This window comes from Crocodylus porosus, unplaced genomic scaffold, assembly GCF_001723895.1.
Source record: "Crocodylus porosus isolate Cpor-Errol unplaced genomic scaffold, CroPor_comp1, whole genome shotgun sequence".
Lineage (NCBI taxonomy): Eukaryota > Metazoa > Chordata > Crocodylia > Crocodylidae > Crocodylus > Crocodylus porosus.
The window spans coordinates 56,963,966-56,981,093 of NW_017728886.1; the positions used below are offsets into that span (position 1 = coordinate 56,963,966).

General features: G+C 41.6%; 1 protein-coding gene across 1 annotated transcript in view; it reads right to left on the bottom strand.

Moving 5' to 3' along the window:
* Positions 1-17,128, bottom strand: part of RAPGEF5 (Rap guanine nucleotide exchange factor 5) — a 256,006-nt gene that overhangs the window by 194,512 nt on the left and 44,366 nt on the right. The window contains exons 2-4 of the mRNA XM_019534471.1: positions 3,337-3,387; positions 2,874-2,980; positions 1,734-1,855 (exon numbers count right to left, since the gene is read on the bottom strand). Coding sequence (XP_019390016.1) covers positions 1,734-1,855; positions 2,874-2,980; positions 3,337-3,387 — 280 coding nt within the window. The remainder of the gene's footprint in view (positions 1-1,733; positions 1,856-2,873; positions 2,981-3,336; positions 3,388-17,128) is intronic.

Here is a 17,128-nt window from a genome sequence, read left to right on the forward strand (position 1 = left end):
CAAACTACAGGCCCATCAGCCTGACCTCTATCCTGGGGAAGGTCTTAGAAAAGATTATCAAAGAGGCCATCCTTAACAGACTAGCTGAAGGCAATATCCTGAGGGATACCTAGCATGGGTTTGTTGCACGTAGGTCTTGCTTGACCACTGTCATTTCCTTTTATGCCCAGGTGACTTATCACCTGGACAAGGGGGAAGAGATCGACGTATATCTTGACTTAAAAAAAGCCTTCGATCTGGTATCCCACAATCACCTCTTGGCTAAACTGGCTAACTTGACGTCATCATGATTCGCTGGCTGGGGAATTGGCTCCGTGGTAGGACCCAGAGGGTGGCGGTCGACGGGAGCCAATCGTCTTGATGCGCTGTGACCACTGAGGTCCCTCAAGGCTCTGTCCTAGGGCCTATACTATTTAACATCATCAATGATGTGGACATTGGTGTCAGAAGTGGACTGGCCAAGTTTGCCGATGACACCAAACTCTGGGGTAAAGCATCCACACCTGAGGATAGGAGGGTGATCCAGGCGGATCTGGACAGACTCATGAAATGGGCAGGTGAGAACCTGATAGTGTTTAACACTGAAAAACGCAAGGTTCTCTACCTTGGGAGGAAAAACCCGCAGCATCCTTACAGGCTCAGCAGCGCTACGCCGGTTAGCACTACAGATGAAAGGGACTTGGGGGTCATGATTGACCAGAAGATGAACATGAGCCTTCAACGTGATGCTGCAGCTAGTAAAGCAAGCAAAATGCTGGCTTGCATCCATAGATGCTTCTCAAGCAGATCCCGGGACGTCGTTCTCCTGTTGTACTCAGCCTTGGTGAGGCCTGAGCTGGAGTACTGTTTCCAGTTTTCGGCTCCCCAATTCAAGAAAGATGTGGAGAAGCTTGAGAGACTGCAGAGGAGAGCCATGTGCATGATCAGAGGTCAGGAAAGCAGACTTTGTGACGAGACACTGAGAGCCATGGGACTTTTCAGTCTGGAAAAGAACAGGCTCAGGGTGAACTGGTGCTCACTTGTAAGTTTATTAGGGGTGTTCACCAGGATCTGGGGGAACATCTGTTCACCAGAGCACCCTAAGGGATGACAAGATCGAATGGTCAATCTCCTCTGCGACCGTTTCAGGCTAGACATGAGGAAAAACTTCTTTACAATCCGAGCCCCCAAGGTTTGGAATAAACTGAACACCCTCTTCCCACTCCCTTGCAGGCTGGAACTCTTTGCAAAACTGCAAAATCTGAAGGATTCTCCATTAAGATGAGAAACCTGCGTTTTCCTTGGGTAAAGGGTGAAATCTTTTTTGAACTGATTCCAAGCCTTTGGATTAGATTCGGACCTTTTAATGGGTCTCCCGATTCAATTTGGATTCAAAGATTCGGTTGCCGAAATGGGCTGAATCAAATTGACGACCAAAGCTTTGCGCAGCCCTAATGCCCACTGTCTGCAAAGAGGCAAATACAAAATTTCATTCAAAAAGTAGAAGAGAAAAAAACTGTCAGAAAATGTGACATCTCGTGCATTTATGAAATGAAAGTTCGTATAGATAAGTCTATACCACATTAGTATTAATTAGTATTAGAAGTCACCATTTAATTAAACTAATCAACCTGCATTTTTCTCTTTTCATTCTTTTTCTGCTCTTCCAGAAACTGATATAAACCTTGTGGTAACTAGAGGAAGCTGACTACCTAACTGACACCATCAGCAGTACTTGTTTCTGTAACACTGACCTGATAACACAATTCCCATGTCCAATAGAAGCTGCCATACACCAACTGCTGTAGATCTGTACTTCACAAAAGGACAGTGCTGCAAGAGCCAGTCTACCAGTTGTGATCCAATACAGCTTCTCCTAAAATAAGCAAAAACATGTATTTTGAATATCTGTATTCTATACTTTTAAAGATGGTTAATAATCCTGCAACGACCTCCTCTGTTTCCTAGAGAAAACCCTACATACTACAGCAATTTTTTGGTTTATTCCGGTCACCTGTAAGAGGAAAGCCATTGCTGGAAGTCTTATTTGGAATGACTCGGGCATTACAAGCAGAAATCCCTGGACATTAGATGTTCATCATCCCCCAAGATAAGTGAATTAATTCACATACCTTGTTAATACTTCCTGCATAACACTGCAATACATTTTACTATATTCATTTTTTTTGTATATATAAATTGAGATTAGAAGTAAGAACAGCCGGTAGGAATGTTAAGAGCTGAAGTCAATCTGAATCCTACAGCCTCATGATTAAAATTCTAAGTACAGACTTAAACAGTACAGCTGTGCATTATATAAGCACAATGAAGACCTGGGCAGTTTGAGTCCTTTACTAATAATGCAGTGATGCAATGCACATTCTAGTATAATTAATCTCTCATTACAAGTCAACCAAAGTAGAATTTGCACACTGTTTTTAAAACACCGTTACACATATGAATGAATAAATGGTATTAAAATAAATCTGCCATTATTGAATTACTCAAAACAGAAAGAAACATGCATGTTAGCAGGATGCAAATGGATAACTTTAGTTTCACTGTAGAGACAGTCTGCAAATAACAGATAGAATCATTGTCTAAATAAAAATAGGGCCAATTATCCTCCCATACAAGTACAACGTCTTTATTGGTGTTTTAAACACAATTGTCAATTAAAAAAACCTCATCCTACACTGCCTCTCTCAGACAAATAAGAGAATAATACAAGATGAGTATACTCAGGTGTCTGAGCTGTTTCAAACATGTCTTTTTAGCAGACATTTTAGATAAAGAATGCATAAAGAATAAACCCTACATCTCTCAAGTTAGGGCACAACACAATACAAACAGAGAATAATCAAAGCTGATTAAAGATAATGAACTAGTGTTACCTGCAAATTCCTGTAACGTATACTCTGTCCTTTATCAGGTCAGAAGCTTGAACTGTAAAAATATTCCTGAGAGCTCTCCCAGCACAAGAAGAACTCTCTCCATAAATCTAAATTAACAGAGAAATAGGACACACAATAAGTAACAAGCATCCAAAAAGGAAACTCACAAAAGCTACCCAATTGAGGTAGTGTTAAAAGCACAGTTTAAAGTTGTGTGAAGGGAGTCAGCATTGGGTGCTTACACCAATATGGTTAAATAAATTTAGTTTCACCAGTAACAATTTTCTAACATATACAAGCCCTGCATTTTACAACTGGATATAAAATGTAGGCTACATTCAGAAATGAGTCGAAAGCCATAATCAAAAGGAAAAAATAAAGCAAAAAAATATATTCCTACTATATATATGCTATATATCTTTTAGCATATGGAATTAAAATGAGATATAAAAAAAAAAAATACCTTGCTTGAAGGGTTTTCCAGATATGGATTTGAAATTCTTCTGGATAAAGTCTGTAACAGAGAGATTGGCACAGCTAGTTTTATTTCTAACACAAAGACGACCATTTCCCTGTAAACATATACTTATATCATTATATTGTGTAGCTTCATTCATGCCCCTACTGCAAAAAAATCTCCTAGTTTGATCATTGTTTAATACATTTGTTAATAACCTGAAAGGGGAGAGATACGGGACAGGTAAACAGGGAGGTGGTAAAAACTGCAGATTACAGTGTCATTTATACCAGTCAGAATCAGAGAGAACTGTAAGAATTTCAAGAGAAACATATGATAGATGAAAGAATAACACGATAGCAAGTTCAAAGTCACTCAATGTAAAACAATGCATAATGGAATAATATTTTAAATTACTTGTACATCTGGTAAGGATCTAAGCTGCAGAAGCTCACTAAAAGGGACCTAGGTATCACTGTAGACAGTTCAATAGAAGTTGTTCTGCAAGGATCAGATGCAGTCAAAAGAAACAAGACAGAGTGAATTATGAATGCTATGGTGAATAACAAGCAGATACTACCTGCACATGAATCAAAAGTGTGGCCTCATCTGGAACACCATGTGCTCTGTTGGGCACTGCATCTCAAAAAGGATATTACAAAAGTTAGGATGCAGAGATCAGAGTTCAGAGAGGAGAGGCAAAATCTTGCAGGGGCCCTGACATATGTGACCTCCTCAGAATTGGAGGTGGGAAGCTGCCACAAGAAGCACACCCTGTGCAGGAGATCATCCTGCTGCAGGTGGTATACCTCACACAGTACAGGACAATTTTGACAACACTGTTAGGTGGCACCAAGGAAAAGGCTGCCCAGGGCAGGTGCCCTTCCTATATTCACACTCCTGGGTTCATAGCAGGTTAATAAAAGACGCAAAAAATACCTCTCATATGAAGATCAGACTTCAGAAACGAGATGAAGGCAGCAGTGTTAAGATAAAAGTATATATACTACTGAATGGTATAGAGAGGTTAGACGGGAAATTGTTTCTACCCTGCCTTCTGACTGACTTCAAACTAACAGAGCTAACTACAACTTCAAAATAACAGGGCTAACTGCTTCTCTCAGGAAGCAGATATTAAAGAAGCTGAAACTCAAAGCAAAAAAGGAAATATTTCTTCAAGCAATGCATAGTGGAGGTAGTCCCAGGAGTTGTAGAGGCTAATAATTTAGCATTTGGAAGTGCAGATGGAAATCAAGAATATTCATAATTGTAAATCAACATCAGTAAACAAAACTATTGGAAAGGCTACTGAACCTCTAACATCAAGGGTTACCCTAATCTCTTACAGTCAAAAATTGGGTAAAGATTCAATGGTGAAGTGGAACAGGTTATTCAACATCTGACTACTGTAGTGTTTCTATGTATCCCACTGAAAGATCTGGGTCTAAACAGTGCTAAACAAAACATGGAACTAGATTATCTGCTGGTTTGGTACAATGTAGCAGTTCTCATGCTCCTATCAACCTAAAAGATCCAAGTCTAGAATAGCAGTTTTGCAAGTCAAGATTACATGCACCAATAAACCAATATGAAGACTGTGTGCTGCTTGCTTACATTATTCCAATTTATAAAAAAAACCCTTATTATTCTCAAATCTAAATTTGAGAAGAGCCTACTTAGTATACAGAAAACTGCAATGACAAAGTTTCTCTTGCATGGAAAGGGTAGAATTATTAAAATCATATTTTAAAGACACCTTTTTCTATAGTTATACTATAGAAAACAAACAAAAATCAACAAACAGTGGATAACAGTGTTTATATTTCCAATGTCCATTATAAATGTTATTGTGGCTTCAAACCTCATGTGTGACAGAAAGTAGTTTAATGTGAAAACAAATAGAATGAAGTTCAATCTACTTCCTTTTGCCCATACTCCATAATACATTAGATCACCACACTGCCTTTACATATCATTTACTCTTACTACTATGCCTGTCATTAATGCTTGATTTCCACAGCTACATATGTGTTATGCTTATGCTTCATTTAACTTGTTTTCAAATCTTTCATTGTATATTTATCACTTCAGTATCTACAAATCTCATTTTCTACAGCTGCACGATCTTGGTTTATAAACTGCTTCTTCAGCGAGATTCCCAAGCTAGTAACGAAAAATAATTCTATTGTCAGTGAGCTAGTTCCAGCATTCCAGGGAAAATCCAGACCATGACAAGGAGGATAATATTGCTATTGTGATTGCAGAAGTGGAGGCAAAACGAGGGAAAGGTTCTTGTTGCCTTTTGGCTAAAAAAACTAACAGTGGGAGCCACTAAAATGTTACAAAATCACTATATACCCTCAGGCCTAGATGTCTGGATGCAGCCCACAGCCCATAGTCCCCCCTCCTCCCTTTCCTTCCCCCGGAGCCACTGCCATCTTTTTAGGACTGGAACCCAACCTTTCTTTGAACACTTGTCTGGTCTAATTAATTACATGAGGCTGTGTAATGCTTTGTTACAAAAGCATTCTTACAAATTTCTAGAAGGTTGTATACATTCCATAGCTTGAAAAAGTCCCTGGAAATAGGCAATGCATCTGGCAAAACAGAACAAAATTTTCATCAGTTTAGTTAAAAATTACCACTCTTAATTTGCAGCGTCTGCTGCATACTTAAACTCTGACAACCAGCTCAAACCCTTGAACATCCTTTAAAGCAGTAGCTCTCAACCTTTTTAGACTCAAGGAAAATACCAGCTCTTCGCTTTCAATCATTTTCGTACTACTGTACAGGGAAAAAAAAAAAATCACAATTATTTCGTTTCACACAATTCAGAAAGACCACAACAGATCGTTAATATTATGTTTTTGACATTATGGATACCTGCTTGAAGTCTCGGGGTTTAATTTTGTGAATCATATATAGGTGTTTGCACACCTAGGATTGTACAGCACCCTGCAACACCCTGGTTGAGAATCACTGCTTTACAGTCTTGTGTTTATGTTAAATTCTGCACTAGGAAGCCACTTAAGCAGGGACCCAGGCCAGAGAAGCTGATGTACCTGTACTAGAATAGATAGGTATGGGCTGAGGCAGGCTCAGACAAGCATCATCTCTGAAACCCCACCCTCAGATTTCTTGGGCTCAACACAGAGAACTCAACAAGGGATCTCCAAAATTAAAAACATGTATATATATAAAAAACAAAAAACAAATGCCATTCCACCACCCTACTCCCTGCCCCCCACATGCTTCCTTCTTCTTTCCCATTTATTTCTTCTTCTTGCTCATTTTTTTTTCTTTCTTTTTAAAAGAGATTCTGGTTTAGCTGGTCAAGATCACATCATTTTCAATACTAGTGCAGGCCCATGACTGATGATCAGCTAAAAGCAATGTCTCAAACAGCCCAATACTGTTACAAGTTTTCCAGGCTTATAGTAGATGATAGACAAACACAGCAATGAGGATACAACAGAGAGTAAACACCAGAAACAAAAGCTGCATTTTTATTTCTCTCCTGTTCTTTTCTCTCTCCATTGTATGCATGTATCTTCTATCTTCAAAGGTGCAGAATCAGACTCCAACAGTGACAGCAACAATAGTTCTCAATTAACTTTATTTTCTAAAAAGCTTAGTAATTACGGTCTTCAATGACCTTCTAAAAGACTGTCAGGATTAGTTGTGGGGGAGGGAAGGCAAGAGTTCTTTATCAAATTTTTCTACACCTCAAGAAAAAGGAAGTAAGGGATATTGTTAAAGTGAAAGCGTATTAAGAAGTTATATATAGCTGTTTCTTTTTCTGTATCTAATGAAAAGCTTAAAAGATTTTTTTAACATTGAAATAAGCAGACCAAAATCTGTTTACTCAAAACACTAACCCAGTGGTTCTCAACCTTTTTAGTGTAAAGGCACACCTTCACAGACTCAAGACATCCCCTTGAAAAATTTCAGCTCTTAGTTTTCACTCATTTTTTTCTCTACAGAAGGATAATAAAGCAATTCTTCTGTTACAAAGAACTTGGAACACCACAACAGATCAGAATGTTTTTAACATTGTGGATTCCAATTTGAAATATCTGGGCTTATGCTGTGAGTCATGGTTGCACACCAAAATGTGCTAAAATTACATGGTACCATGTGACAACCTTCACCCTGGCTGAGTATCACTACACTAACCCACTACTGAAATTTGTACAGTGACCAGATCATGTTAATACTTTTGACTCTAGGCCCATTTATCCTATTAAAATTCAAAGACCAGCTCCTCCTGGGAGAAAGCTCAAAGGCAAGGGACAGAAGTTACATATAAGCAGTGTAAGGGATCGGAAACCGGTTCAAATTTGTAACAGAAATTCAGTGCATATAAATGCCTTTCAAAATGGCTGAAACTGGTTTAAGATAAATGTGAGTGGGTGTTGTATCAGATTTAACTGATTTAGGTTAAATCAGTTTATTGAACTTCTGTCCCAGATCCCTTCCAGATGCAAGTTAACTCAGAGTACCCCAGCATCCCAGAATGCTTTGCACCTCCCCTGCAAACCTCCTCTTGCAGGGTGGGTGGGCTAGCCTTGGTCTAAGTGGTCTGCTTTGGCTGAGCAGGGAGGTATGCTCTAGTGCCCCCCAGCTTCTAGGCTAAGCCACTGCAGGCATGTGGCTGCATTTTTGGAATAAAAAGTGTCTGTTTACTTGCTTATTGATTCAATCTACACAGTTTACATCTGCAAGGATTGAATCAATTCAGCCCCGTGATTGTTGACTGTCTGTACTTAGCATAAGAACACATTTGGAGGAGTCAGAGTGCTCACAAGTACAGAAATGCAGCCAGGTGCCCAAGACACAAGGACAGTGCAACTTCTTTCTTTTGCATGCCTCCCTCCCATCAAAATGGTGCCTGGAGTAGTTGCTCCGTTCACCCCAATCTAATTACACCACTACTCCTAATCTTTGCTAATATGATGCTGTTCCTTTTTGCATAAGCAAACATTTACTAGAGCAGAGACTGGAATCTACTGAACAACTTAACCAGACTAAAGCAGTGGTGCTCAACCCATCTGGATCCAGCTGCAAACCAATCCTGTGCTCCAGTCTGCCTTAGTGCACAGGGCCATTTTTTCCAGTCCAAAGGGCTCCCCACAGGATCAGAAATTTGCTAGCAGAGAAGCAGGGGAAGCATTAATTGCTACAGCAACTGCCCAGAGCCACAGCAATTAATGCTCCCCTGCCACCAAATTTCCAGGCATACGGGGAGTCCCACAGGCTGGATGACATCTCCATGGGCTACATCTAGGCCGCAGGCCATAGGTTGAGCATCACTGGACTACAGTCTCTCTCCATAGCTCAATGTATATTTAAGTATTTCACAGAGTCGAACTGCTACAATAGGAGGGGTTGTGGGAAGTTCACCTTAAAATAGTTTATAGCCTAGTGGAACCAAAGACTGCTTAGCTATTTATCAATGTGGAGACAATAAATAGGACAGAAATTCCCCACACTACAATGTTGTATACAAACCAAGTCTCCCATATCTTTGAAGCACTGAACAACTCAATAACAGAGAAGCAGAGGCATAACCTCCTCTGCCAGATTTGTGAGCTTACCCCCCAAAGTTTTTTCTAAACAAAACTATTAGTAAATAAGCTAAGTAAATTAATCTACTTTGATTAACTGCCAAAAAAAAAAATCCATCTATATCCAGGGAGAAGGCACTCTAAGGAGCAGGGCACTTGAATTCACATTCCCATTCTGAATCAGGATAAGAGTGGATCTGAATTATTACTATAAATCCCCATGACACGATTCTTTACTTATTTAGGAAAAATTCTTTAGCCTGAATTGGGGAAGAATTAGAGGAGATTTCAAAGATGTACTGAAGACGAGTTGGGGATTCAGGAAGTTAAATACCCAACAAGGTTAAGTCGCTTGTTTTTATACAAAAACAGGAAGCAATTGTTTTAAGTTACCTGCTGATAAATGTTATGAAACCAAAAGGAAGTACTTCTTTGCACTGCGTATAGTCAGCTTCTGGTATTCATAGCCAGGATCCAATATTATAGGTCAGCAGTCACCAGCCAGTCGATCTCGATTGACCGATCGATCTCGGAGCCTCTTGGAGTTGATCTGAGGGGGGGGGGGGGGCTGTGAGCTTGAATGTGCATAAACATGCATGCCCCACCCCCAGCCCAGCAGGTCATTCCATGGAGGGAGGGAAGGGAAAGAGTGGAGGCCAGACTGAAGCCCCCACAGTGAAGAACTCAGAGGCAGGAGGAGGGGTAAGGCGAGCGGGGTCCTGGCCAAGTGGTGGTGGGAAGATCAAGCCTGGACAGCTTGTCCAGGGGTGCAAGAGGAGTTGCTCCCACCACTGTGCACACCCCAGTGGAGGCCCCAGGGGCCACATGCCCCCCCCATCTGTGCATGGCCAAGGCAGCTGCCATTACAGACTAAGCTTTGAGTTCTGAGCCCTGCTGCAGCCTGCCTGGGAGCGGCCCAATGCCACATGTGTCCAGCTTCCAGGCAGGCAGGGGATGAGGCTCAGCCTAGCAGTGGGATACACATGGAGTCAAGCCCCTCCCAGAGAGGCTGCAGTGGGGGGTCAAGATGCAAGTCCAATCTACAACAACAGCCACCTCCATTGCACACAGATGGGAGGGCATATGCCCCCCCCCCAATACTGGGCAGCACTGGAAGCTGAGGCAGCTGCAAGGGAGGGAGCAGGGCTGGAGCAGAGGCAGGACCTGCACAGCCAGGCCTTGGGAAGGAGATGCAAGCAGCTGATACACCGTAGCACCCCCCCACCACCATAGCCTCCCCTCCAACCACCATCCCCCACCCAGCTGAAACCTAGTGCAGCTGAGCTATTTACTGGGAAGACCACAGTGCTGCTTTCCCCTTCCCCCCTTTCCTCCCAGGATCCGTGCAGGGAGGGTTGGGGGCTGGGGCAGGAGAGCAGGACTGTGGTTTTCATAGAGACAGTCTGAGCCATGGTGCACTTGGGCCAGGCGGGTAGTGGCGGCCTGAGGGGGGGGCCGCTATGGCAAATTTTTGGGTGCAGACAGCCCACCCATAGCCCTGCTCCCAGTACCACCACCAGCCAGCCTGAGCACAGCCTGGCACAGCCTCAGCCCCATCCTGCAGTAGCAGCCAACCCAGACAGTGTACAGAGCCAGGGGCACGTGTCCTCCATGCCCTCCAGGGTTGCATGCCCCCCCCCCCCAGACAAGCTGCTCATTACTCCATCCTGTGCCCCAGCTGTGCAAGGCCTGACCCTGCTCCAGCCCCACTCTCTCCCTCCCCACCATTTGGGGGTGGGGGCAGATCAAGGCCCCAGCAGTAAGGGAGGAAGTGGGACTAGGGCTGGGGCCTCGATCTGCCTCCCCCTATGGCCCTATTCCCTCCCCCTGCCCTTCTCACCACAGACTTACCTGCTGAGGCACATGCTCCCAAATAATTTTTTCTCCTTCTGCTTTGATTTGCCAGCCCCTTTCCTCCCCACAGACCTATCTGCTGGGGAGGAGAGTGGGTGGCGCACTGTACATCTTGGGTTGCTTTTAAATGCCAAAAGGTGATCTCCTACTTAAAAAGGTTGGACATCACTGTGTACGTAGATTTCTGAAAAGGCTAGGCAGCTTGCTAACAGGGGTACAGGCTACATGTGCAAATTAGAAACCAGCTATGAAGTCCTGGAAAATGTGTAATAACTTTATAGCTGGTTGGACCTTTTTATGGTGCCATAGTTAATTCGTATGTGTAGCCAGTCTAATTAATTGTACGATTAACCAGGTAACTGCACAATACATGTAATAAGTAGAGGGGGGGTCAATTACTAATAAGCCGGATCTTCAGCTGGTATAAATTAACTTCACTTCAGTAAGGTCAAAAGAATGACCCTACATATACCCGTTTTAGTTATGCATGGAAAGATAAGAATAAGAATATTTGCTTTCAGAGCACAATCTGATTGCCATAAGGGCTGGAAAGAAATTTGCTTTTCCCACTCCTGGAATACTGCACAACAAGCAAAATACATTATGCTAGTACTTTTGTCTTCCTTAGAATTATTCAGAATTAGCTCATCTGTTGACCTCATGGAGTGATGGTTTACTACAAAACTGTTCAATCCCTAACTCACAGACCAAAATTGATGCGCAGTCATGGCATCTGGTCCATAGGACTCCCCCTGGGTCGGGAGAATTTGGTGGGGGGGGGGGGAGGAAAGAGAGCAGTGCCAATTAAGACTGCCACTCCTCCCCCACTGCCAAATTCCCAAGCCCTGTGCAATATTTCCCAATGCCCCAATTCAGCAAGTACTCTGCTAAATCAGAACTTAGTGGTAGCAGCCAGCAACCCATCTACAATAGCACTCACAATGTAGCTAATCCCAGAAAAGCTGTCTCAGCACTAGAAAATTTTGAAAAAAAAAAAAAAAAGCTCTATTACACATATATTCTGGAGTCTAAGGTGCAAACACAGCCACTTTTCTATGAAGAGCCTGCAGCACTTCCATTTGCATTTTCAAATCAAAGCAGCCCTCCAATAAAAATACAATATATCCATTTGAGATTAAAAAATAAGGTAAATGTGGTGGTGAAACTATGATATTTTACAATATTTGGACACTTCAATATTGAAGGAACAAAAAAAGGACAAAAAGGCTCTCCCTTTTTCAGGTTTCCGTTCTCTATATTCCATTTTTTTAGAAGCCTACAGAAGTTTTGCTTTTTATTACAAGTTTATAAACAGTTAGCTATATCATCAAAAAAACAAAAGAACAATTGTACATAGAGTTGCCCAAAAAATAGTTCACAGGCTACAGTGAAATTTTACTTCCTTTGCTGTTCATAGTTTTGCAGGCAACAATGTGAACAAAGGACATGAAATTTCAATTTGTGAAAAACTCAAAAATGACTCATTATTTAAAGGTTAAAGCCCTGGCCACAGTCAAATGCACTCAACTTTTTATGTAAGTGAGCAATCCTAGCACTTTACACATATGTAAAATGACACATGTGCACAAGTGTTTGTACTTCTGATCTAGTTAAGTAGACTGTTCATGTGTTTTAAATAAAGCAAAATTTAAAATGCTGGGTTGGATCACGGTCAACTTCCCTAAATATAAAAAACAGCTTATAGCCAGTTCCTTGTGAATATTCAGACTTCAAAATTCATGCTGCATTGCTTCCTTTAATTGGTAACTATATTGTTTCTGTTCCCTGACTGGATGACTTCTGCAACTACCCAACACATCATGACCTAAAGGGATCACAAATATGGCCAAATCAAAATTCACTTTCAAATTCAATCACACAGTAAAGCTTTTTGCTCTCTACTACTCATTCACCTATATTGTGGTTTAAAAAAGAATCCAGCAGTTATTTGCTTAATTTCCCTCAGGCTCTTCTAGAAATAAGAACCTGCCCCCTTCCCTCCCCACACACCACTATACACATCAAAATCAAATAAAAATAAGAATACCTACTCTTCTATGAAAAGTAATTGCTTTATATTTTTATCCCAGCCAAGTTTACTTCTCATAACAAACCATAAAAATGATAATGCCTTAATAATAATAAAACCCATAATAGTGTTTGTGGTTTTTATAACATAGTTTGCCAGCATCGTTAATCATTTGCAAGAAATACTATAGCAAGTAGCCAAAATGTATTACAGTTTCCATTTCAGCACAGAACTGTAAAATGAATTTGAAATGCAGCTTTGTTGTCTTTTCAAGACACACCTTCCTTTACATAGAACATAAAAGGTAGGAAATTCTGCATGACTAAATGTTCATTTATTCCAACTGCTTAGTCATGGCAGCTAGGAAGAAGATATGTATACTACAGATTTTTGGATATTACTTTAACATGTTCAAACCTATGCATGTGGTACTGCCTGCTTCTGTCAAAACAAGAAGCTTTTAAAAATGAGCCATAATAGATATATGCAGGTTGTAACAAATGAAACATTATTTATTACTGCAGGATTGTACCTAGGATATCAGGAGTATGGTTCTGAATTCCAATTTGTCTCCATGAGGCAACAGATTTTGCTGTTAGTTGCTAGGGTACAGGAAGCACAATTGATTCAGAAGCTATTTGACTTTCAAAAGATAAAAAGTTATAAAAAGTTATAGCATATGTTTGGCCTTTTGCCAATTTATATTCTTAACAAACAAAAGGAGAGGGAAAGCTGCTTTCAGAATCAGTAGATCATAACAGAGTGTCAGAGGAACAATTCTTCACATGAATATTTAAATCAACACTAACACTAAATCTTTACTTCTGAAATTATTTTGAACTTTTCACATACCGAGGTACAACACAAGAAGTCAAAAAAGTATTAGATGAGGAATACATATTCATCAGAGTTTCAGATAGAGTTTCAAGTTTTCTTATCAATTGGCTCATCAGTAAAAGACGACTGAAAAAAAAAAAAAAATCACATTTATCCTGGTCTTCTTGAGCCAAGCAGGTATAGTGAATCTAAACTTAAATTATTTTACCATCTGCATGGTTTCAGGGTGGGTAGGGGTGCTTATCAAGACTGCTGTGGCCCAAACGCCAATATCACTAACTTACCGCAGCACCCCCCATCCCATTCTGAAGAAACCATGCTGTCTGTTCAATAAAAGACATAAACCACAGAAATACTTGCCTCTTGACCATTTCAGCTACATCAGCTCAACACTACTCATAGAAAAAACTAGGAAGACATGTTCCTTGACATGTACCATCTCCCCGACTACTTGGCTAGGGCCAGACATTCAAAAAGCTTGAGCCTGAATGAAGTCAATCTTTCCAGGTTAGTCTAACCTGGCTAGGCTGAACTGTTTTGTAACCATACACACATTCCCTCTGGACTGAAGAAATGCAGGCACATGCCAGCAGTGGCTCAGGCTAGAAACCGAGTGGTGCTAGAGCAGCCCTCCCTTCCCTTAAGGGCTGAATTGGTGGGGCATGGCCAAGCCCTGGCAAGATGCTCCAATTAGGGAGGGGTTTCCCCACCCCTCCCTCACTGTTGATAACAGAGCATTGAGTTACACAGGGAGTTGTTAGCATTTATTAGCCCATCAAACAAAACAACAGCCTTCAAACTCTTCTTAAAAAACTTTGTCCAAGGAAGGAACAGAGGGACATTACCAGCTGACCTGATGATTAGCTCCAAAAAGCCCTAAGCCAACACTGTCCCATCTGCCTTTGTCCTTCCCTAGCCAGCATGTGGTATGCTAGCTAAAGCTGAGAGGTATCTGTGTAAGGAAGAAGGGAGGGGGGAATTCCTGCTTGAGCAGGGAGTGGCAGGAAAGTTGGGGAAGCAGGAGAAAGCCAGGCAGACCCCGCTGTACCTGCAGTCTCTACCAGAGCTCCAGCCAGGAAGCAGAGGGGAGGGGCCAACCATGCTGCACTGGAGCAGAGAGCAGCACCATGCCTGGAGTTTCAAAGCATCTGGGATGCTGTAAGACTCTGATTTAAATTCAACCAGTAAAGGGTCTGGGATAGACAGTGCATAAACTGCTTTGGCCCAAAGCAGTTAAGTCTGATACTACATTCAACCAAGTTTAACTCAAACTGTTTTCAGCCATTTTCAAACTGGCTTATGTGCACTGAATGTCTGTTCTGTTACAGGTTTTAATCAGTTTCTGATCACCTAAACTAGTTTGTGTGTAATGTCTGTCCCTAACCCTTAAGTCTTGCGTTATCCTTTTCTCCAGTCTTCATCTGTCATTTTCTTGTCTTTCTTTATCTATCTTAAAAGAGAACAATCTTGGAAGCAGGAAATGCATCTTCCTGTGTAGCTGGAAAGTAACTAGCACATTTTGGGTACTGGGAATCAACGTCTGGCTTATTCTTATAAGAAATAGAGCACACTTTCTACTTTTTAAAAATGTTGTTCTTGAAATAACAAAGCTTCTTACTGAGTGTGTCTCATTCAGATGCGAGTGTAAATAAGTTGTTTCTAGGGTCTTACAACATATAATTAAGCTGCAATCCCTATGGTAGAGCACAGCATTTTATTTTGCTTTCCAGCATATAGCAGTATCAACTACATTACTGCAGTTATCTTTTCTCACCCTAACTTTAGTAGGTGCATTTATAGAGATATAGGGTAAATATGCATACCCACATATAGTATAGGGATGTAACATCAACCTTATTTCCCCAGCAATATGTATATCAGTAGTTCTCAACCAGGGTACTATAGCATCCTTGGGTGCCATGAGACTTTCAGGGGTGCTGCACCACAGGCCACAGCCAAGTAGAACTGCCTTGTGCACAGCCAAATCATAAAGGACTGCAGTGCAAGTGTGAACTCCTGCCTGCACTAGGGTTAACTAGTAACACTAATACAGGCAGGAACACACAACCATGCCATAGCACTTCCACATCTGGTTGTGCACTAGGGATGTAAATATTGTTTTAAACAATATTTGTTTAACCTCCTCCAATTATATTGGTTAAACAATTAACCAATAACACAGCAACTCTGACAGCTGCTGCTAAGAGCTGCTCCCCCAGAGTTCTTTGACCAGAAGGGGGAGTAGGCAGGGGAGGAGGCAAGCCCAGCCAGACAAAGAACATGTGAAGCCCTGCACTGGAAGGGAGGGAGCAACTGTGAACCAGCAGCTAATTGCTTAATTGATTAACAGGGACCCTGGTTTTCTCCCTTAAAAAAAAAAAAAATTCTCTGATCCAAAAAAAATTCAAAATTCTGATTAAAACTCCCAAAATCTGCATTTATAAACACCAATCAGTTGAACACAATGTTTTATGCTTTAAAATTGTAAATATATCAATTTGAAAGCCTATCAGTGCCTCAATCACTATAATAAAATACATTCTAAATACCCATCTATTTTGGCATTTGATTTGTTGAGTTTTTTTAACCTGGAAAAATCAGAGCTCCCCCTGCCCCTTCACTCACCAGGATTGCTGTGGCTGTCCCCCCCTGCTACTTTGTGGCATGGGCAAGTGGTGCCTCCCAAGTCTGGCAGGGGCACCAAATCACCAGCTGGGGGCAGGAGAGTCCCCCAGCAGCCAATTGCCGACCTGGGGGGGCAAAGACATTGCATAAACCGCTTTGATGTATATGCACACATACACGTGGTGCCTCCTGCCTGTGATCGCCCTCCTCCCACTGCCTTCAGCCCCAAACAGCCCCTAGCAGGCTGGAACACTGCCCGCCTGGAATGAGAAGCTCATGGTTCTTCACATTTTTCTCCTTTAAAGGAGAAAATCTGTGTTTTTCCTTGGCAGATAGAAAACCCAGATCCCTGGTCATTAGGCTGCCACCTGTTTTCCTCTTAGGCTATGCTGTAGGTACTAGTCCCCCTCACCCCTCCTTCCTCCTGTCTACCCTGCTGCCTTCTGATTCCTGCTGCACTGGAATCAGCCTGCTGTGGCATGGCTTCTCTTCCCCACTTCCCTGCTAGACTGCACCCACCTGGAGCTAAAGAATAACTGGTAAACTAACAGGTCATCACTGCACTTATGGGTTAAGCGATTAATCATTTAGCATTTCACATCCCTACTGTGCACAATCCATCTGGGTGCCAGTTTTACCTAGTCACAGCAGTGGCAGCAGCACCCCAGTTGAGAGCCACTAAGGTATGCCAAGGCGGCCCAATAGTGGTTCTTAACCAGGATGCCACCAAATAAAAAAAAAAAAAAAAAAAAAAAAAAAAAAATGACCTGAATCCAGGGAGGAATTGATTAAAGTAAAATCAATTTTAATCATGATTTAAAAGCACTGGTCAGGAAGCCTCGATTCAATCACTGTTTTCTACAAAGAATGCATTCTTGTTGCTTGA